The sequence below is a fragment of the Neofelis nebulosa genome, chromosome 1 (genome assembly GCF_028018385.1).
Source record: "Neofelis nebulosa isolate mNeoNeb1 chromosome 1, mNeoNeb1.pri, whole genome shotgun sequence".
In the NCBI taxonomy this organism is placed as follows: Eukaryota; Metazoa; Chordata; class Mammalia; order Carnivora; family Felidae; genus Neofelis; species Neofelis nebulosa.
Window position 1 is genome coordinate 192,116,866 of NC_080782.1, and position 24,590 is coordinate 192,141,455.

General features: G+C 36.3%; 1 protein-coding gene across 15 annotated transcripts in view; it reads right to left on the reverse strand.

Annotated features, from left to right (window-relative positions):
• Positions 1-11,428: 11,428 nt before the first annotated feature.
• SCEL (sciellin) overlaps positions 11,429-24,590 on the reverse strand; it is a 319,097-nt gene continuing 305,935 nt past the window's right edge. For 14 of the 15 annotated variants that reach the window (XM_058682414.1, XM_058682406.1, XM_058682392.1 and 11 more), the window contains 5 exons: positions 23,249-23,320; positions 21,195-21,269; positions 16,934-17,042; positions 14,857-14,959; positions 11,429-13,181 (listed from right to left, as the gene is read on the reverse strand). In XM_058682414.1, the coding sequence (XP_058538397.1) occupies positions 13,165-13,181; positions 14,857-14,959; positions 16,934-17,042; positions 21,195-21,269; positions 23,249-23,320 (376 nt within the window). In that variant the 3' untranslated portion in view covers positions 11,429-13,164. The remainder of the gene's footprint in view (positions 13,182-14,856; positions 14,960-16,933; positions 17,043-21,194; positions 21,270-23,248; positions 23,321-24,590) is intronic. The other variant, XM_058682453.1, reaches the window with a different exon arrangement.

Sequence of the window (24,590 nt, forward strand, 5' to 3'; positions counted from 1 at the left end):
AGCCCACACAAATCCTCTGGGGGAAAGACAACTAAAGCTCTGTGTTTGGTGCTTCTTGGACACTGCCCTATGTGCCTCTTCCCCTGGCTGATGTTAATCTGTACCTTTTCACTGTAATAAACTGTAACGTGTATAATAGATTTTCTGAGTTCTAGGTGTCTTTTTGTAGTTATTGAACTGTGGTCCAGGAGAACTCTTGAACTTGCAGTAGGTGTCAGAAGCGAGGATGGTCTTGGACATCCACAAACTTAGCAGAAGTGCATGATGAAATGTATCTCTACACAAAATGAGAAGTGAAGTGTTCATGGAAAACCTTAAAGTGAAAAAGAAAACCAGATTTAGAAGGGAATAAGTCTAGAATTAGAGACCAATAAACTGTATTCCTAGAAGAAATATTCGAATACACATTCAAAGTAGCAAAATATGGAAAATAAAGGAGCAAATCCTAATCTAATTTTTTTACAATAATGATAAATATAGTAAATTGGGGGCATATTATGGATACAACACATATGAACTTCAGTAAAATTTTTATTTGGTCCCAGGGTTTGACTCTTTAAAGCATTTGACATTAAATAGGATCCAACTAATTTAATAGTGACACATAGAGAGTACCAAAAGCAGCTCATGAAAAAAGAAATCTATACAAATGCGAGCTAGGACAGAACTTGTTTTGCAAATGTATGGCATAAGATGATTTAGAATCATACAAACCACAAGATAAGTAGGACTTAGCAGTGTGTCACTGTAATTCTAAAAGTTAATAAAATACTGAATTACCTAAATAAGAGAATGGCATGTGAGGCTTAGTCTGTCAATGTGTTCCATTCTGGTGAGATCAGTTTTAGATCATTGTATTCATTTTTAAACCCCACATTTAGTGAAAGAGACTTCAGCGTGCTGGTTTCCAAACCCAGTTTTGCTGCTGACAAACTGGCTGTATCATGGAACCGTTCAGAGACTCAGGCCCCCAATTCTCTTCATCTGCAAATCCCATAAGTTGAGAGCATCAGGTCAGAATCATTCTCAAATGGCCACACAGATCTAAAATCCTTTGTTTGTAGGGGAAAAAAAACCTTATTAACAATGACTGTGGGGAATCTGATCACAATATCTTTGTATACAAAGACGTGTTTTATAGGAGACGCTGTATTACTATCCACTGATAAGCTATCACAGGGGATGGATGGGGAGCCCCAGGTCACAGGGTTCTGTATGAGGACTTCTACCTGCTCCAACAGCCCATTTGTCCATCTTCCTTTAGTAGTAGAAATCTCAAGTTATCTTAGCAGACACATGGCTAGAAACTATATGTCACCTTGCAGTTAGGTGTGGCCAATGGGGCATGAGTGGCCAATTGGATGTGAGTGGCAGGAATAGGGCAGCTTTTCATCACATTCTTTTTTTTCTCTCTTCCCTCAGGCAGGGCCACGGTTATGCAGCTGGTGAGCCAGCTTTGATTGGGAGATACTAGGCAATGGCCGTACAACGTATGCTCTAGACAATTTCATGGACAGAGCCTCTATTTCTGTTTCAGTTTGAGAAGGAGAAAAAGCAGTCTTAGCCACTATACTTCAGAAGTTCTTTGTTACGGCCATTTAGTTGTGCCCTAACTTGTTTAGAAACTGGTGCTAGAAACAGTATGCTGTCAAACAAAAGCCTAACACGTGGTGTTAGCTTATTTTTCGTGTATTAGGCGATGAGGGAATAAATGTTGCAGGCTGGATGGAGATCTGGTAACCCTTGTTACACCAAGGCTAAACATTTGGCAAAGTTCTCACTTACCTTAGCTATGGCGCTCATGATTCAAGAAGAGATGGAAAAAAGCCAGAAAGAAAGAACCTAAAACTAAAGCCTACATTTTATTCCGAATTCTTCAGTTTTAACTTAAGTTCCTTTTTTTTTCCCCCAGAATCTCATCCATGTACCACGTTACATTTAGTTGTCAGGTGTCTTCTCGGCTATGACAGTTTCTCAGACTTTACTGTATTTGATGACTGACAGTTTTAAGGAGTGTTGGCTCTTTAATTAAGATGTGTCTCCTGTTTTCCTCATGATTAGACTGGGGTTATGGATTTTGGGGAAGAAAATCACAAGGATATTGTGCCGTTCTTATCACATCCTATCAAGGATACATGTTAGCAATATAATTTATTATCATTGATGTTAATCTTGATAACCTGTCTGAGGTACTGTGTATCAGGTCTCTCCACTGTCAAGTTGCTCCTTCTCTCATCCCACACTGTACTGTGGAAGGAAGTCACCATGTGCAGCCCATGCATAAGAAGTGGACAAGAAGTGGACAATTGTACTCTACCTCCTTGAAGACAGAGTAGTTATACAAATTATTTGGAATTCTTCTGCATGGGAGAGTTGTGTCTCCTTTATTTATTGAATTTATTTACTCAATCATTCATTTCAACCAGCATGGACTTACAGACCTTCATTTTATACTTTGCATTATAATTCAATACTACATTATTTATTTAGTTGCTCAGATTGTTCCAACTTTGTCCATTGCAAACTCCTTCTGTTGAATCCTATGTCCCTTTAACATATCCACATTATTTTGAGTGTGTGTGTACACATGTACATTTGAACACTTCCTTATTTCCTAGCACTATAAGACGCTCCAGATTCATTTTATGTACATCCTACGGCAGTCCTAAAACCAGCCATTTTTCCAAGAAGCCTTAGTCCCTTTCATCGGAAAATGACATTAGAAATCAAGATCTAGCTATCAGCATACTCATTGCTATTGGAGTTTCATTGCTTCTCGGCCCTCTCAGCTGACAAAGCAAGAAAATATGTGTGTGCGGCAATCCATGTGTATGTGCATATCTAGAGATATTTCTATATGTAACCATCTGTACCTATGTTAAGCTAAACCTGAATCCATACCAACATAGCCATTATTGCACAGATCGTTCTAGCCTCCTCCCCTTGCTTATTATCTGCAACCTCCTACTCCAACTGTGGGAAATGTGACCCCACTATCCACTATGCACTTAATTATTCAATTCCAGAATTTATCTATAGTGATTTCAGAATTGTTAACCTGGACCCCATAGAAAACAACTGTATCAGCTAGAATATAGGGTCTATGTACAGTTACTTTTGTCATTAGTCTTACAGAGGCCACTCATCTCCAAAGTTACTTAGGTCAGCATCAGTGACATGGTGTCATATATTTGTAATACAGTTAAATTCTTTTGGCACATTCTGCATTCTATCCTGAGATCCCCTGCCCATGACCACCTAAATGAGATTTTGAATCTGCACATGATAAAGTTCATTTTTTGTACTGAAAAATTCTATGGGTTTTGACAAATGCATAGTGTCATTTACTTGCCGTTGCAGTATCATATAGAACAGTTTGCTTCCCTGTGCTTCATTTATTCAACTCTCCATCTTCCTAGACCCACTTTCCCTTACCTCTCCACCCCCCTGCCCCCACCAGCAATCACTGATCTGCTTACTGTTTCTATGGTTTTGTCTTTTCCAGAATGTCACAGAAGTGGAATAATACAGTATGGAGCCTTTGTCAGATGGACTTTATTAATTTACCAGTAGACATTTAAGATGTATCCATGTTTCTGCAGATTTGATAGTTCATTCCTTCACTAGCCTGAATGGCCTTGAAGCTTATGAATTCCTTTTCTCTTGGGAAAAGAGGTAAAATTAACAAATTGTGACTGCCAAGAAAGTTATACCAAGATCTGAATGTTTCTTTTCACCAGATACATTATTCATATTGCAACAAGGGAAGAGAACATGTAATGTTTATAAAATTCCTATGATTACAGCTTTGTAGTAGAGGCTAAAGTCTGGGATTGTGATACCTCCCACTTTGGTCTTCTTCTTCAAAATTACTTTGGTTATTCGGGGTCTTTATGGTGCCATATAAATTTTAGGATTGCTTGTTCTAGCTTCGAGAAGAATGCTAGTGCAATTTTGATTGGGGTTGCATTGAATGTGTAGATAGCTTTGGGTAGTATTGACATTTTGACAATATTTATTCTTCCAACCCATGAGCACGGAATGTTTTTCCATTTCTTTATATCTTCTTCAATTTCCTTCATAAGCTTTCTATAGTTTTCAGCATACAGATCTTTTACATCTTTGGTTAGATTTGTTCTTAGGTATTTTATGCTTCTTGGTGCAATTGTGAATGGGATCAGTTTCTTTATTCGTCTTTCTGTTGCTTCATTATTAGTGTATAAGAATGCAACTGATTTCTGTACATTAATTTTGTATCCTGCGACTTTGCTGAATTCATGTATCAGTTCTAGCAGACTTTTGGTGGAGTCTGTCGGGTTTTCCATGTATAATATCATGTCATCTGCAAAAAGTGAAAGCTTGACTTCATCTTTGCCAACTTTGATACCTTTGATTTCCTTTTGTTGTCTGATTGCTGATGCTAGAACTTCCAACACTATGTTAAACAACAGCGGTGAGAGTGGACATCCCTGTCATGTTCCTGATCTCAGGGGGAAAGCTCTTAGTTTTTCCCCGTTGAGGATGATATTAGGTGGGTTTTTCATAAATGGCTTTTATGATCTTTAAGTATGTTCTTTCTATCCCAACTTTCTCAAGGGTTTTTATTAAGAAAGGATGCTGAATTTTGTCAAATGCTTTTTCTGCATCGATTGATAGGATCATATGGTTTTTGTCTTTTCTTTTATTAATGTGATGTATCACATTGATTGATTTGTGAATGTTCAACCAGCCCTGCAGCCCAGGAATGAATCCCACTTGATCATGGTGAATAATTCTTTTTATATGCTGTTGAATTCAATTTGCTAGTATATTGTTGAGAATTTTTGCATCCATATTCATCAGGGATATTGGCCTGTAGTTCTCTTTTTTTGCTGGGTCTCTGTCTGGTTTGGGAATCAAAGTAATGCTGGCTTCATAGAATGAGTCTGGAAGTTTTCCTTCCCTTTCTATTTTTTTCGAATGGTTGAGAAAGATAGGTATTATCTCTGCTTTAAATGTCTGGTAGAATTCCCCAGGGAAGCCATCTGGTCCTGGACTCTTATTTGTTGGGAGAGTTTTGATAACTGATTCAATTTATTTGCTGTTTATAGGTCTGTTCAAGTTTTCTATTTCTTCCTGTTTGAGTTTTGGAAGTGTGTGGGTGCTTAGGAATTTGTCGATTTCTTCCAGGTTGTCCAGTTTGTTGGCATATAATTTTTCATAGTATTCCCTGATAATTGCTTGTATTTCTGAGGGATTGGTTGTAATAATTCCATTTTCATTCGTGATTTTATCTATTTAGGTCATCTCCCTTTTCTTTTTGAGAAGCCTGGCTAGAGGTTTATCAATTTTGTTTATTTTTTCAAAAAACCAACTCTTGGTTTCATTGATCTGCTGTACAGTTTTTTTAGATTCTATACTGTTTATTTCTGCTCTGATCTTTATTATCTCTCTTCTTCTGCTGGGTTTGGGTGTCTTTGCCTTATGCTTCTAATCATCAAGACAGCATGATATTGGTACAAAAACAGACACATAGACCAATGGAATAGAATAGAGCCTCCAGAATTGGACCCACAAAAGTATGGCCAACTCATCTTTGACAAAGCAGGAAAGAATATCCAATGGAAAAAAAAAAACAGTCTCTTTAACAAATGGTGCTGGGAGAACTGAACAGCAACATGCAGAAGAATGAAACTAGACCACTTTCTTACACCATTCACAAAAACAAACTCAAAATGGATGAAGGACCTGAATGTGAGACAGGAAACCATCAAAACCCTAGAGGAGAAAGCAGGGAAAAACCTCTCTGACCTCAGCCGCAGCAATTTCTTACTTGACACATCCCCAAAGGCAAGGGAAACAAAAGCAAAAATGAACTATCGGGACCTCATGAAGACAAAAAGCTTCTGCACAGCAAAGGAAACAATCAACAAAACTAAAAGGCAACCAATGGAATGGGAAAAGATATTTGCAAATGACATATCGGACAAAGGGCTAGTATCCAAAATCTATAAAGAGCTCACCAAACTCCACACCCAAAAAACAAATAATCCAGTGAAGAAATGGGCAGAAAACATGAATAGACACTTCTCTAAAGAAAACATCCAGATGGCCAACAGGCACATGAAAAGATGCTCAACATCGCTCCTCATCAGGGAAATACAAATCAAAACCACACTTAGATATCACCTCATGCCAGTAAGAGTGGCCAAAATGAACAAACAGGAGACTATAGATGCTGGAGAGGATGTGGAGAAATGGGAACCCTCTTGCACTGTTGGTGGGAATGCAAACTGGTGCAGCCACTCTGGAAAACAGTGTGGAGGTTCCTCAAGAAAGTAAAAATAGATCTACCCTATGACTCAGCAATAGCACTGCTAGGAATTTACCCAAGGGATACAGGAGTGCTGATGCATAGGGGCACTTGTACCCCAACGTTTATAGCAGCACTCTCAACAATAGCCAAATTATGGAAAGAGCCTAAATGTCCATCAACTGATGAACGGATAAAGAAATTGTGGTTTATATACAGAATGGAATACTACTTGGCAATGAGAAAGACTGAAATATGGCCTTTTGTAGCAATGTGGATGGAACTGGAGAGTGTTATGCTAAGTGAAATAAGTCAGGCAGAGAAAGACAGATACCATATGTTTTCACTCCTATGTGGATCCTGAGAAACTTAACAGAAGACCATGGGGGAGGGGAAGGAAAAAAAAAAAGAGGTTAGAGAGGGAGGGAGCCAAACCATAAGAGACTCTTAAAAACTGAGAATAAACTGAGGGTTGATGGGGGGTGGGAGGGAGGGGAAAGTGGGTGATGGGCATTGAGGAGGGCACCTGTTTGGATGAGCACTGGGTGTTGTATGGAAACCAAATTGACAATAAATTTCATATTAAAAATAAAAATAAAAATAAAATAAAATAAAATAAAATCCCTATGAGACATCTCTCCAAGATCTGAAATGATGCTGGCTGTTTCATGTTTCCATTTGGAAAACAGAAAGGGACTTAATCCTTAGTGTCTCAAATGAAGTGAGGAACTGTCGTACCTAACCCATGGGTTCCACTCCGTTTGAGGGCTGGTTCAGACGTCCCTCTCTTCCTTCACCAGCTTTTTTGGCACAATCACCAGAACATGCCTGTTGGCTCCTTTATCTAAGTGAGGAACTTCCGCTGGAGGCCCAGGATTTCAGGAGCTGTTTGGTATAATCCACCCCCTGCAGAGACTTGAAAGCTATCTGAGTAGTATTTGAATATTGTTTTCCATGAGGAATAGAGGAAGCTTAACATTTTTTGGCTGATCTCCACCTCCTGGCATCTTTGAACTTCCATCTTATTATGTTTAAAAGGAGAAAATGTCTGACTTTGGCCAATACTAGGACCTAGTTACTGTGTTTTATTTCCTTCACGGGTCTTATTACTTTCAGAAATTACAGTGTTTATTTTTTGTCTTTGAAACTGTTCCATGAGGGCAGGAACCTTGGCTGTTTTGTTCATTGCTAAGACTGGAACATAGGATCTAAATGAAGATTTTTAAGTTATTGGATAATAGAACGAATGAATGAATAAATGAATGAATGTTGGGAGATTATAAACTATGCATTATTTTATACAGCACCTAGAACAATCCAGCAATTCAATGTTATTAGGAAAAGAATGTATCAAAGAAACTACAGAGGCAATGATGTTAAAACGTCCTTCTTATATCATTCATAAGGCAATCATGATATTTAGTTTCCTCTCTTCTAGTGAAAAACTGAAACCTTTACCTGACCCACGTATCTGAACATTTCACTAATCTCCCTCAGGAGCCAGACTTCTCAAATGATGGGACAAAGGTCCAGGAAATAAGATTCAGATGGTGCCAAACATTTATATTGTGATAAAGCCAACATGCAATTCTGAAGTACAAGAAAATATAACACAGGTAAATATTCATGCAGCCAGCATAGGAACACCAAAATATATATAGCAAATATTAACAGACCTAAAGTGAGAAATAGACAGCAATTAAATAATAGCATGGGACTTTAATACCCACTTAAATCAAAGGATAGATCATCCAGACAGAACATTGATAAGGAAACATCAGCCTTAAATGGCATGTTAGAGCAGAAGGACTTAACAGATATACACAAAACGTTTCATTCAAAAGCAATAGAATACACATTCTTTGAAAGTCTACATGAAACATTTTCCAGTAGAGAATATATATCAGGCCACAAAACAAGTCTTACAAAATTTGGGGGGATGAAAATCAAATAAATCATCTTTTCCAAGCACAATAATATGAAACTAAAAATTAATTACATGAAGAAAACTGGAAAACTCACAAATAGATGGAGATTAAACAACATGCTACTGAATAATCAATGAGTCAAAGAGAAATCAAAAGAAATTTAAAAATACTTTGAGAAAAACAAAAATGAAAAAATAGCATACCAAAATGTGTGGGATGTAGCAAAAACAGTTCTAAAAGGGAAGCTCATAGTGATAAATGCCCACCTCAAGAAATAAGAAAAATGTCAAGTAAACAACCTAAAGTTACACCTCAAGGGACTATAAAAAAGAAGAACAAAGCCCAAAGTTAGAAGAAGAAAGGAAATAACAAAGATTAGAGCAGAAATAGATGGAATGGGATTTTTAAAAATGAAATAGAAAAAAAAAAGATCAATAAAATTAAGAGCTGATTCTTTGTAAGATAATCAAAATTGACAAGCCTTTAGTTAGACTCACGAAGAAAGAAAGAGGACTCAAATAAATAAAATCAGAAATGAAAGAGACTGTTGCACTGATACCACGGGAATACCAATAATCATAAGAGACTGCTATGGACAATAATACACCAACAAATTGAACAACCTATAAGAAATGGATAAATTCCTGGAGACATACAACCTAACAAGACTGAATCATGAAGAAATAAAAAATCTGAACAGACCGATTACTAGTAAGAAAATTAAATCCATAATCAAAAGCCTTCTGACAAACAAATGTCCAGGACCAGATGACTTTGCTAGTGGATTCTACCAAACATTCAAAGCAGAATTAATACCAATCTTTCTCAAAGTCTCCCCCAAAAAAATAGAAGAGGAGAGAACTCTTCCAAACTCACTTATTAGGCCAGCATTATCCTGATAACAAACCAGACAAAAATGCCACAAATTATAAGCCAATATCCCTGATGAACCTAGGTGCAAAAATCCTTAACAAAATACTAGCAAACTGAATCCAACAACAGATTGAAAGGATCATACATGATTGTACCATGATCAAGTGGGATACAAGGATGGTTTGACATCCACAGGTCAGTAAATACCACCTTAACAAAATGAAAGATAAAAATTATATGATCATTTCAACAGATGCAGGTAAGCATTTGACACATTCAACACCCATTTATGATAAAAACTCTCAAGAAAGTGGGTATAGAGGGAATGTAATAAATGTCATGTATAACAAGGGCACAGCTAACACCATATTCAATAGTGAAAAGTTGAGAGCTTTTCCTCTAAGACTGGGAAAAAGACAAGGATGCCCACACTCACTAATTTTATTCAACATAGTACTGGAAGTCCTAGCCAGAACAATCAGGCAAGAAAAAGAAATAACAGTCATCCAAATTAGAATGGAAGAGGTAAAAGCATCACTATTTGCAGAAGACATATTATATATAGAAATCCATCAAAAAAATGTTGGAACTAAAAACAAAACAAAACCTGTTAGAACTAATAAACACATTCAGTAAAGTTACAGGATACAGAATCAATACACACAACTCTTCTGCATTTCTATATGCCAGATAACCACAATAAGATATCATCTCACACCTGTTAGAATGACTATTATCAAAAAGAAAAGAAATAACAAGGGTTGGTGGAGAAAAGGAAACCCCTGCTGATGGGAATGTAAATTGGTGCAGCTACTGTGGAAGATAGTATGGAGGTTCCTCAAAATATTCAAAATAAAACTATCCTATAATCCAGCCATTCCACCTCTTGGTGGTTATCCAAAGAAAATGAAAATGTGAATTGCAGCAACATGATGGACCTTAAGGTCCGTGCTAATTAAAGTATGTCAGATCGAGAACAACAAGTACACTATGATCTCTCTTATATGTGGAATCGTAAGCAACAACAACAACAGCAAAAAACAAAAACAAGATCATAGATACAGAGAATAGATTGGTGATTACCACAGGCAAGGGTTAGGGTTGGGGGTAGGAGAAATGGGTGTAGAGGGCCAAAAGATAAAAAGAAAAAATAAATACATATAAAACATTCAACAACTCCTAGGCATCTAACAAAAGAGATCATCTCAGAATGGGATAAGCAGCAGGAATAGATTCCCAGATTCGTGCAATGTTTGAGCTGGTGGCTACAAGTTCTAAATGTTCTAAATCTCACATTTTATTTTTATTAAAAAAACTTTTTTTTAGTTAAGTAAACTCTACCCCCAACATGGGACTTGAACTCACAACCCTGATATCAAGAATCTCATGATCCACCGACTGAGTCAGCCAGGCGCCTTTAAATCTCACATTTTAAATAGTGAATAGGCCCATGAGGGAAAGGGCATGCCCAAGTTAACAGATATTTATGGGTGCCCCTGGGAAATGCTGAGTACTTAAGAATAGGTGGAGGCAACTTATTTACATTGTCACAAAATAACCAGTAAATTCAGTAGTATACACACACAAGAATAAAAATCAACATCATCATTGTTAGTTTGCCATAATGTAGACCAAACAGTCCCTTGTTTTGGTAGAGCTCTGAATCAAGCTGAGTAGGAAAACGTTCCAAACACTCATGATGTTTTTACGGTAGTAAACAAGCCCGACTCTGCATTGACAGTCAGAGCTGGACCATATGTTGTCACTCATATCTAAGTAGAGGAGTGGTTGCAATCAGACAATTAGGGTGTACAGATTACTTCTCCAATACATTTTTATTTCTTCGCCTTATTAAAACAAAGAATACTATCTTAACAAATTCTATTTCCAAGATTATTATATTTCTTCCATTTTGCTTTTTTAGGATATTGTCATGCTGCAGCAGTTCATTCTTTTTAGAGGTATCTCTTAATTAGCAATAGAATTCAGGACCTGGTATTCTGAGAGTTAGGCAATTGTGTCCAGGAAAAGTATGCCAATAATAACATAATTGATTGGCTGCAAAAAAAAAAAAAAAAAAAAAAAGATCTTCCAAATGTCTTAGAAATCTGTATTCCGATGGTGCAAATAAACCCAGACAAAATGAAGTGGTCTTCGTGAATTGGAAGCCCTGATCTCTCCACTCTATATTTATTCCATTTTTATAACAGCTTTGGGTTTAATTTAATACATTATTATAGAAGAAAGGGTCCATTAAACAGCTACAGAAAAGTGAGAAATATGTTCCTTTTAAGTTTTTTTAAATGAAGCATTAAAAAGTAGAATACTTCTGAAATGATATTCAAATGATTTTTAATTACTACAAAGGCATTGAGATGTTAATACACTTTATATAAAAGGCAGGGATACTATTCCATCCTTCCTTTTCTGTCACTAATTTCAACCCTAAGAAAATTATTTCTTTTGATCCACTTTGATAGCATGTAATAAAAGAACAATAAAACATATGGCTCAATTACCACTGCTTCTCATCAAGCATGAATTAATGAATATCAAATTATTATTAATTGTTTTTTTCTGGCTTCTTCTCCATAGGACAACAATTATACGCTGCTGCATTTTGATAAGCGTTTTGTGTTTAACACTTTGTGGACCAGGCCCTAAGAGGAACAGATGCTTGGAATCATTATACAGAAGAATAATTCTTTAAATTTATCAACACTCGGAAAATACATGATGATCATTTATTCTCCCTAGTTGATGCGGTTTTTCACAACTACCTTAAGCTTCCCTAATATTCCACCCTCCCCTCAGTGTTCTATGTGCCTTCCTTTGAGAAGCAGTTGCTATGTGCATATAAAATAGTTTATAAGTTCAATTTCTCAATTTTAACACTAATACTCATTCCTCACATATGATTATTGAATTTTCAATTCCTAGAGAAAAAGCTCTTTAAAAGTAAAAGCTATAGCTCAAGCAGCTAAAGAATTAAATTAACCAGCATGGCATAGTCTATAATAAATTGTGATCTCTGTAATTGACAAAATCAATGTCAGTGAATGATATTTATAGACACTTCACAAAAAGATCCTGTGTAACTGGTAGTTCATTTTATTTTTATTTATAAGCTGTCTGTAATTGTAAAGTGCTATGTAATATGAGTAGATGTGATATGCCAACGAGCATGTCTCTGTAATCTATAACCATTATTTCTCAGAAAATATTCATATACCCAGATTTTGAAATGCATGCAAAGAAAATTTAACAAGGTATAATATGTAAACTATACATGTCATGAGATTTTACCCATTACCCACAAATCCATGTTTTTTGTTTTTAAAATATTCTATAAAAATCATTTCTGTGGTAAATTGAAGGATAACATTAAATTGTTTAGATACCCTATTTAGTTCAATATACTTAACAGACACATATTCAAAGATACTTTCAAAGAGCAAGCAACACATGTTTTAGAATCAGATAATCTGAGGAGCAGAAAGGGACCTTAGAAATAATTTTGTCTGGAAAGATCAAGTGATTCTCTGAGGTCCATACAGCTTTATATGAAACACCTTTCCGCCAAACTTTGTTTAAAAAAAAAAAATTCTATCAACATTTCTTTTGCATGCGAAAGATATACATGCATATCTTGCTTTTTTGACAGTTCATCAGGATGTCAATAAAATCTGTAAATTCAAGTCTGTAGGGAAACAAAGATGACAAAAAGGGAAACTTGTCTACTATGGTCACCACGATGCACAGCTCACATACAGAGCAGAGACAGACCTAGTTAGTGTTGACAGAGCTCGCTGCCATGAGAAGCATCATTCCTTTGACATTGGTAACTGGAACCACTTGAATTTCTCATGGCTAACTCTAGCCAGATATTAGATGGTTTCCTTTATGTATATGACTTTATGGAAGGCAATCAGATTATTTATGCAATAGCAGAATTGTTAGTTGTATACAAGAGTCAATCTTCAGTGTGAAAGCTTTTCTAGATTACATATTCTTAAAATAAAATTTTAACATCCTGATAAATGCTTTTATCTTGATTTCCATGTGCCAGAATTATTGAATCCACTTTGCTGAAAAATTTAAAGAAAGTACCAGTTAGAAATACAACTTCAGTATAAAAATAAGCCTGTAACGAAAGTTTTTTAAAAAGCCATTCATCAAGGGCGTAGTGGTGGATTAAACATTTTATTTTTTATTTCTACTGCATTCATCACTCTGGCTTTGGTCATATACCATGAACACAAAGTACCAATGCCTGGCGCCCATATTTAGGAGATCCCTGAGAGTCATATCTTGACAACTGCTGTGTCCGATAAAATAGCAATGCCTATGGGGTGCACATAGTCAGGGAGGAAGGCACAAAGACTTCTGAGTCTTTTGATAGTCATATTTCCTAAACCATTTCGTGGACTTCCGGAAGACTGAAAGTTTTAGAGCTGCCACCATGCACATCAAGTCCCTCGATATAATATTGTATCATGATAAGGGTGCTGAATTAGGAAGAAAATGGAATATGGGAACTGGCTAGGGAAAGCAGAAAATAGAAGGCGAAGTATGAATATAATTAGGTTTGTTCTTGTAATTGGAACCGCAGCCTGATGGAACGTGGGTTTCTGAATATTTCTCAGAGCATTTTCCAGATGTAGCCTCCCAGTACCTCATTAATGTCACACATTTGTCGTTAAATTCCATATTTTGGATCCCATGTAAGAATCACACATTCTCCTCCCTCATTCACCATACCAATGAGGCATCAGAAAACTCACCTTCACATTGTGCTGTTGACCAGCTATCCAATATCATTCTGATTATTCTATCTACTTACCATTGAATTAAAAATAAAATACTGGCTATTAAAAACTGATCAAGTTTTGTAGCATTTTATTTTGCTAATTTAGTGTACATTGTGCATATCTTTTTTTTTTTTTTTTTTTTTTTTTTTTCCAACATTTTTTATTTACTTTTGGGACAGAGAGAGACAGAGCATGAACGGGGGAGGGGCAGAGAGAGAGGGAGACACAGAATCGGAAACAGGCTCCAGGCTCCGAGCCATCAGCCCAGAGCCTGACGCGGGGCTCGAACTCACGGACCGCGAGATCGTGACCTGGCTGAAGTCGGACGCTTAACCGACTGCGCCACCCAGGTGCCCCTTAAATCAACTTTTAAAGTTTTCATGCTGTTTAAAGAAAATGAATTAAAAACTCAAGTCCTTAGTGTTTTCTTCTCACACCATTTATGCCAATTAAAAGCCCAAATTATAGTAAAGTTGGTCTTAAACTCACAAAAAATACTTGATGCTATATTTAATATAGAAGTATATAGAACTAGCTCTAAACTTCCCGTTTAAAAATAACATTAAAAAGCAGTTAGTGGAATAATCAAATTAGGTACAAATGTATATTTCAGGACAAATATGAAAGGTCATTCACAGAAATGGACTTCAATTCACACAATTATTTGAGCAGAAAAGATCTATTTTTGTTCAGAAAAAAATAGAAAATTTTCCAAAATAAATCCTCTTTGCCTAGTTGTACTATGTCTGGTCTGATATCAGGAGACAATAATAAATGTTGGCTGATTTTATACCCTAAAATACTACCATAGTATAACTATCTTCAGCTAAATTCTTAACTAAGTAGAATTGATAAAATACTTTTTACTTTATTGAAATCTTTCATTTCAACAATATTAAGTGCACATTAATATTAGTAAAAGCAATCATTCCTTAAAGAGCTTAACACTTACCCATAACTTTAGAGTAGCAAGGCTCACAGTGTATTGTCTGTCTATAAATCCAAATACTGTCACCTGCTTGTAGGTTTTCCAAAGGCTGTTTGCATATTTCACACTAAGGAAAAAAACAATATGTAAAATTTACACACATTATATATGTAGACTCTTAACTGTAATAGGATAGAAAAGCCCTTTCAATTCATTCAGTACGATCCTTCATAGCAACACTCAGATTTGAAAGAGGACCCACAGGGAAAGTGGGAATGCACTTGTTTATGATCCTACTGCTGAAATTTTCAAATAAATACTCACAACATCTCTCCACTCTGAAAATGTACATTTCAGGATATATATACCGCTGAAGTTTCTCCTGAACTCACAATAGAGTAGATAAAAATGTTCAAAAGTTGGTTATGCCAAAGATAAAATCACCACTCAATATCTCAAACAAAAACACAAAGCATACTTGTTTGCTTACTAAAAGTTATGCTGTCCAGTTACAGTCTCATTGGACAAAACAACTTCTGATCTTACATAGGGTTTAGGGAACAGTTTGTTTTGTGTTGTGTTCGTTATGGAGATAGAAAAGGGTTGACATCTGCCTTAGACCTGTGCTCATTGGAAACAAGTTCACCTGCCAACTGGCTGACTTTCAAGCATGAGCCTGTCTCTGATTGTTGGCTTTCAGAGGCGAGTTCACTAAAGCAAATTGTCATTGATCAATTAGTCCAGGTAGTTCTATTATCATGGCTATAGAATAATATATCTTTTCCTATGAGTGTGGGGACATTTTTATTTTCAGTTAGTAGTATTTTATAATTAAACTGAAAATCGAAACAAATCATTTGAAATATAATAAATGGACATTATTGTTCTTTACTAAAAGTCATAATCAGGAGAACTCTTTATTTTAAAAAGTTTTCTGTATAATAGCTTTAAGCAAATAATAAATAAACAAACAAATAAATAAATAAAATAGCTTTTATTTTATGTGGAATTCTATATACTATGGCCTAAAATTGGATTCTTTTTCTCAAAATGAGACACCATATATCTGATTGCTATGTGTCACTGTCTGAAGCTAATTGAAGGAGAAGCAATCAGTTGTTAAAGTATTACATTTACTTGACTGAATTAGATAATTTGCATCAACCACAGAACGTCAGCACAAAAAGGACCCTTGGATTTAAGCAAATGATTCTCAAATTGGCTGCCCTTAGTTCTATCTAAGGAGTTTTGAAAAATACCAAAAGGAAGCATCTTTGAGATTTTTTATTTAATTGGGGCTGGCCCCAACCATTCTGTTTTTCTCCTAATTTCCCCAGATGATTATGACATACAGCCAGCATTAAGAACCACTAGTCTAACCAGCTACCCCATTTTACAGATAAAGGAACTGAAGCCAAGCTAATTAGGTGATTGTCCAAAATTATAGCCATCGTTAGTGAAAGTTAGAACTCGAACTCAGGCCTTCAGGCTTCCAGTTCAGTGCTCATCCGTTTACGTCAACAACCGTCACGTTGACCTACCCGATATTATTGTGAGAAGTAAAAGAAATGGCATATAGCCACAAGCTGAAGCATTATACCACATAAGCTTTATTATTATTATACTAAGCCACAATTAGTTAGAATTAATCACGTTCTCAAAAGCAGACTGAGTTTCAACTATTGTGAGGTCTATCCATCCTGAATACATATACTATATAAAAAGCTGCTAACTTTCTTCTCAATAATTTCTTTTTCTTTCTGGAGTTCATTATTTTTTTATGTAATGCATGGTTCATTAAAATGTTGCAAAAACTTTTATAAAGAGAACAAGTGTTTATATTTTCACAGATTTAAATCTCCAGGGTAAGAGTAATAAATGTGTCAGTAATCAACTCTAAGCCTAAAGCCAAGATAGTAATTATAAACCTTTGAGGTTGAGGCTGCATAACTCCTAGAAATATTTAAGTAGTGCATTATTAATGTGGATGGGAACATTTCTGAAAGTTTTAACTTCATCGCATGTATTTCATTAAATAATTATTTTTATCCCAGTCATATGTAATGCTGTGTTTAATTAACTGCAATAAACATACCCTTACCTTGAAGCAAGTAGAATGGCAGCAAATTTGTAATTCATCTAAAATCATTTTAGTGTCTGTGCCCAGTGGTTGCCGGCAGTAAGTGCACATTTCTCTTTCGATGACAGACCTATAGAGACATAAGCAATTACAAGTAAATTTGTCATCATGCAAACGATGGATGTATTCCCCACAAAGACATGTGGAAATGATAGCTTAATTTTGTTGATACTTCAGGAAATTGTGTGAAAATCAAAGAAAGTTGGGGACTTACTTGTTCTAGCGATAGAATTGATTCTCCTAGCTACCTCAAAATGATATCAAAGAATTAAGATGAAGACAAATCTCAAGTTATTAATTCATTAGCAATCAAGAGTGCAGCTGGGCAAGGCAAAGATGTTCACAGTTTCTTAATTGAACTAGGTCATGAGTACCCCTTGACGCTAGAAGAGGGTTTTGAATTATTAATTTGCATATATTATAGAAAAATTATGCTGTAGATTAATATAAAATTTTAACTCTCAAAACATTCAATAGGACAAAAGTACAAATCCGTTCAAGAGTGTTTTGGTAAATTTGAGGCTCCAGGGTGCCTCAGTCAGTTAAGCGTCCGACTTCAGTTCAGGTCATGATCTTGCAGTTCGTGAGTTTGAGCCCCACATCAAGCTCTGTGATGACAGCTCATCTCAAAGCCTGGAGCCTGCTTCAGGTTCTATGTCTCCCTCTCTCTCTGTCCCTCCCCCACTCATCCTCTCTCTCTCTCTCAAATAAATAAATATAAAAAAATTTTTTAAATCATTTTCATAAATTCACAAGTGATGGGTCTGTAGGACCCCAGACTCTGGGGTCTAGAGTCCCCAAAATGTTCTCCTATGACAAGTCTCTTGGTGTCATTGTAACAATCAGAATATTGGTGTAGCTTTCATGACAAAATTTATATTCTCCAACAAGATATAACCCCACCACAAATTTGATGAGGAAAAGAGAGTATTGTTATTTACTTTGGAAAGAGAGTGTTCAGTAACAAATGAACCATAGATATGATCAGCAAGTCCAAAAGAGCTCAGGTCACACAGAACCTTAAGAAAGGCCAACAACTCTGTGATTTTTTTTCCTTTTGGAAGGGACTAGGACTGTCTTAAATAGTACCTTGCAGAATTTACTAGTTTCAGGGAACTAGCAGTCAGGCTTGAAATTTTCAGAGTAGGGTACATAATAGAAGGGTAAAATAAAAACAGCCAATATTTATATAATGCTAATATGCTTTATAATATATGCAGAGTGCTTTCCATGCATTTGGTTATATAAACTCATTTCTTGCTCGCAACATTGCTGAGAAGCTGGTACTGTTATTTTTACATCCTTTTACAAAAGAAGAAACTGAGCACAGAAGGGTAATAAATTTGCTCTCATCATGCAGCCAGTTGAGTGGCAGTGGCAGGATTTGAATGAAGGCAGTGTGGCCCCAGAGTCCCTGTGTCACCTCTAGGCCTACCCATGAGGACTATCAGGCTCACTGTGTGAAAGTGAACTAGTCGTGCCAGGAGCCATGTTCCTATGATCAAGCCCAGGACTAGAAGCAGAGAGGAGGGAAAATGGGTGGAAGGAGGAGGTAAAAGAAGAAAGGGATTTAAGTAGATGAAATGTGTCTGGTTTTATACTCTCAGTCATTCTAAGAATTTCCTAGTCCTTATGCATATTAATAAATATTTTCCCCTTTCAACTAACTCTACAGCTAATTCCTTATATGTTCCTGGCAAATACTTCCCTATGGGGAAATTCATACATATGCATATACATACACATATATGCACACATACTTAAATTTCCCATGTAACATTGTAATCCTGTCAAGAGTAGAAAACAGGCACTCTCCAATCTTCTTCCATTCCCAGAGGCACTGAGGTAAGAGCTGGGAATATAAAGAAGAGTAAGACAGTCTCCTTTTTTCCACGAGGGTAGCCAGGTGTGTGATTCAATAATCATAGCATATTATGGATACGTGGAGAGAGTTAGGAGAGCACGGCTAACGAAGCAACTATTCCCTGGGGTAGAGTCAGGAAAGCTGTTGTGGAAAAAGTGCCACATGAGTTAAAGCTTGAAGACAAAGGGGCTCTCAAGGTGTGTTGGGCGAGGTGTGGAGGGGCATAATGGGGGAATTTCAAGCAGGACAAACAGGACGTACCAAAGTGCTAGAGAAATAAAGTATCTGGAGTGATTAAACAGCCATCAATATTCAGTAGGAGCAGGTTCTAAAGGCCCGTAAATAATTGTGCAAAGGAATTAGACTTTATCTTGTTAAGTGGGAAGCCACTTTCAATGGGATTGAAATGCTTAGATAAGAACTCTGGGGACATAGCTAATTTCACACAATAATCAACAGAAAAAAGTTGCTTGACGGGTTGGTCTTACAGAGAATTGACTTTTGCTCTGATGACTAAGGAAAATTTCAAGGACCACTTTAATAACGGAACTGAAATTCTTCATATTAAGAGCAATACTTTTGTGAAGAATGTTTTCCTTCCTTAAGTTAACAATGATAATATCAGCCCAGGGAAGGCTCGGATGATAGTGTTGTCCTTATTAATATCATACTGTTGGGACACCTGGGTGGCTCAGTCGGTTAAGCGACCGACTTTATTGACTAGCTCAGGTCATGATCTCATGGTTCACGAGTTTGAGCCCCATGTTGGGTTCCACGTTAACAGGGATTCTCTCTCTCACCCTCTTTGCCTCTCTCTCTCACACACAAAAGAAATAAAATAAACTTTAAAAAAAAGGATCATATTGTTAGCCAAAGACCTTCTCAAAGCATTATGAAAAAAAGCTGTTTTTATTTGTTTGCTTCTGGTTATTTAGGCAGCATTTGTAATTCTAATGCTTGTGTAGATGACTTTATTTTTCTAAGAAGTGTGCTTTAAAAGCAAGACACTCAGAAGATCACTGGTAATACAAGATCTTAAAAGAGTGACAGAAAGAGGATAGAATTTTGGTGCCTGGCCCATCCATGTTTTCCTTCGCGAATACAGCATTAGTTTATTTTTTTCAGAAAACATTTACTGAGTAGCCTTAGGTGCCAAACACTGCATTACAGGCTTAGGCTGTGCATAAAAATAAGATATGTCCTTACCCTCGATAAGTCATATTTCTAGCCTCTCCTATAAAGGAACATCACTAATAGAATGTTACACATTTGCATTACAGCTGATTTCCAGTGGTTGAGTTGAAATGCTAATTATTTTAATTTTCTCCACTGGAAATATGCAGGTCATACTCTCACGAGCATCATCTATGCACCCCACTGAACATTAAATGGTAAAAAAGGATTACCAGGGGCACCTGGGGGGCTCAGTCAGTTAAGCATCCAACTTCAGCTCAGGCCATGATCTCACGGTTCATGGGTTCGAGCCCTGCATCCAGCTCTGTGCTGGCACCTCGGAGCCTAGAGCCTGCTTTGGATTCTGTGTCTTCCTCTCTCTCTCCCCTCCCCTGCTCATGCTGTCTCTGTCTCTCTCTCTCTCTCTCTCTCTCTCAAAAAAAAAAAAAAGTAGACATTAAAAAAATTAAAAAAAAAAAAAAAGATCACCAACAGTGAAAGCCTGGGGTCAACATACTAGCACTAACTTGATAATCACTGCAACCCCTGTCCTCGGAACTGACTGTGGGCCCAGACTGGGTTGTAGCAGCATCTCTATGCAGCTGTTTGTAGGTGAGCTGGCTCTGGAAAACCACAAGGAGAAAGGGCTGAGGGCACAGTCAAGTGATGCAATGAAGCCTAGACACTAAATATGTGGCATTACTGGGGACTCCTGGGAATCAGCAACAGCAGAGGGCCTGGTCTGGCAGGCAGCTGTAGGGCATGGAAAGCTGCTGGAATAAAGTACAGCAATCAAAGAGCAGAAACAGCCAGGAAGCCACGGAATGAATTCCTGGATGCAGAGGTTGTTGTACATTGTTCCATCCATACACACGTATAACAATCACTTAATTAGCATCTCTAAGTTCAATGGATGAGAATCATGTATTGCAGTATCATATATATAATAAAAATATATCAAATATGAATATAAAATATATATTACATGTAAAAGTATATATACACACATGTGTATATACATATACACTAAAATATATAAAATGTTATACATATAAGTATATACACCTATATATGCAAATATATGCATATATAAGTATGTATGTATATATATGCATACATATATGTGTGTGTATATATATATATATGTATATATACTTCTAGATATGGAAATGTAGACCAACTCACCTATCTGAAGTTGAATAAACAGTTTGTATGTATTTTCCAGAGATATTCTCCTGATATCCATCCTTCAGTAATTTACTAGAAACAAACAAAATTGACATGTGAGGACTGAGCTATTTCCCTAGTGTTGATGTACACACCCATACACAGGTGACAAAGCACACACACCTCATGCAGCTTTGTCATTCTTCTCTATGATGTTACAAGTTAGGACCATGTACTAACCTCTTTCTTTCTTTTTTTTTTTTTTTAAATGTGGAAAGTGCTGATGCACAAGCCACCTCCAGGTTGATATAAATTGACATATCTACTGAAGGAAATAGAGCATAGGACAAGGAGCGCAGGAAAAAGCGTGAGCAGGAAAAGAAGTTATCATTTCTCATGAAATGCATACTTGCCCCTCCCTCATTCATTTGCTATAGGAAAGCCACATGTAATCTAACACAGAAAAGGAAATATGCAAAGCATGGGCCAGTGTAAGCACATAGAAACATCAACATTCACAATATCAACATTCTCTGTGTAGAGACACAGAGACTCTTAAACTTTTAGAGAAAGCTGTAGAAATGTTTATTTTTACTTGAAAACATCCAAGAAAGAAGAGTCTAGAATGAAAGCAAAAAAGTGTAATTTTAAGTCCCCTTTGTTCTATTTTTCAGACTGCCCCAGTTTGTAAATGTCAGTCCTTCTGTGAGACAAATGAAACTTGCAATGCACTAACCAGCTGGCAGCTCATAATTGCTTCCCAACTACTTATGCTACCTGTGAGTATATTAGGGCTGGAAGCAATACATTCCTATTATTTCATAGGGTGAGTGGTAATTCCACAGACTTTACCTGGGATTTTTAAATAAGAAATCTTTCTCCCTCCAATTGTCCACAGGCAGACTATTGTCAGAAAGAGCACTGGGTGTTGTATGGAAACCAGTTTGACAATAAATTATATTTACTTTAAAAAAAGAATATAAAAAAGAAAAGAAATAGAGTATCTTCGGAATATATAACCCACAATGCTCAGTAAGAGTTTGCACACATTTGTGCGTGATACATATATTATTACTTCCATTTTCTTGATAAGGAAATTGAGACTTGAAGAAGTTAAGTAGATTTTGCCAAAACCACTTGGTTAGTAAATGACAGACTCCATCCCAAATCTGATGCTAGGGCCTCTACACTATCCTACACCGTCAGTGTGGAGTTTAGGGAGATTTAGATTCAGCAGAAAAATCAAACTTGAGCCTGCATTTTACAAAGTAAATTAGGTGTGGTTTTGAGAAACCTTTTTTGGTTTTTTGGAAAATTGTCCATTTTCTGACATGTACTGAATTTCCCAGAGCCCTTTCAGGAACCCGTCTCTAGAGATAGTCTCCCCTCTTTGAAATGGGCTCTGGTTAACACATATGTCACGTACATCACATTTGTAGTCCTAACCAGTATATTACTCCACAGGTAGGCTAATTCTTATTTTTATACTCCCTGAAAATCAAATAGGTTGTGAATTCATGATCTTGGTTGACATTCTTCTCAACATCCATCACTCCAAGCAGCAGATTTTTTTGGATATCCATTCTCTGTAATTTGGGCCAGAGTGTATCTACTAAAGGTAACACCCCTTATTTCAGATGAGAGGTAAACAGACAGATAGACTAGATTAGATAGAACCAGAATAGTGTATAGAACTATTTAATTAAAGTGTGACTCAAAATTAGCATGAGAGTATCTGAGTAACTTTGTGTAATTTTGCATTGTGTAATTTTGTAGGCTTGTTATAAATGTATAGTTATATATGATCATGTGAGAACTTTCACATGGTTATCCTATTATGTGTATACTTGTTATATTCAAGCATTTGGTTTATCCAATGACAATGGTTATTTGCCAACTACTTAATATTGGAAACATTATAAAGAATGATATACCTAGAACTCAATATACCCCTAAATGGTCTTCTATTTGAGAAAAGCAAACATACTCCAAAATAATAGCATCTCTCCTAACATAGATGATTTCAAAATTAGAGTAAATGTAGCAAAATATTTTAAATAAATTTCCAGTACCTGTTCTCCACATAGGTCCTTGTGTATACCACAGTATCCTTTGGTCCTGCATGCCTGGTTTCAGCATTGGAGCTGTAACACGAACCATTTACTTAATGTTTAAAGCTTATTTACAAGGATAATAAAAACAGCAAAGCTATTATCCAATTCAATGCAAAAAATAGTGTTTATATATTCCTTTTAAATTATAACTTTTGAAATGTAATTGTTAAAGGGATACTAATCCACTTCTGCAAAATTTCTTCACATCTCCTATTTTGTTCCTGGTGTCCACTGTTTTGGCCTACTTCCAGAACGCTGCTATGGAAATTGGTCACTCAGAATATCTGTTGTAGAGCATGAGGACTATTTTGAATATTTATAATACATTTTAATGTGTTTCCCTGGTGTCCCATTCCTATTTTTCAAACCATAACTTTCCCCACAAACCTCAAAAGGTTGACCTTAGCTGCATATTTTTCCCATATATTAGGACATTGAATATATCATGTCATTCGCTTCTAGTCTGCCAAATTTCTGTGGACAGATTTGCTGCAAACCTGATCTGTCTTCTCTAGTAGGTTAAGGATTTTTTCCTTGCTGTTTTCAGGATTCTTTCCTTGTCTGTGTATTTTGTGAATTTGACGATGATGTATCTTGATGGTGGCTGACTTTTGTTAAATCTAATGGGAGTTCTCTGTCCTTTTTGGATTTTGATGTCTGTGCCCTTCCCCAGATTGAGGAAGTTTTCAGCTATAATTTGCTCAACTAAACCTTCTGACCCCTTTCCTCTTTCTTCATCTTCTGGGACTCCTATGATACTAATGTTATTACATTTTAAGGAGTTGCTGAGGTCTCTAAGCCTACATTTGTGAGAATGGCTAAAATTAACAACATAAGAAACAAGAGGTGTTGGCAAGGGTGTGGAGAAAGGGGAACCCTCTTGCACTGTTGGTGGGAATGCAAACTGGTGCAGCCAATCTGTAAAACAGTATGGAGGCTCCTCAAAAAGTTAAAAATAGAACTACCATATGATCCAGTAATTGCACTACTATGTATTTACACAAAGGTTACAAAAATACACATTCAAGCACAGGTACATGCACCTGAATGTTTACAGCAGCATTATCAACAATAGCCAAACTATGGAAAAATGTGTGTGTGTGTGTGTGTGTGTGTGTGTGTGTATGTACACATATACATAATGGAATATTACTCAACCATAAAAAGAATGAAATCTTGACCTTTGCAACAACATGGATGAAGCTTGAGTGTATTATGCTAAGAAAAATAAGTGAGAGAAAGACAAATACCACATGGTTTCATTCATATATGGAATTTAAGAAACAAAACAGATGAACAT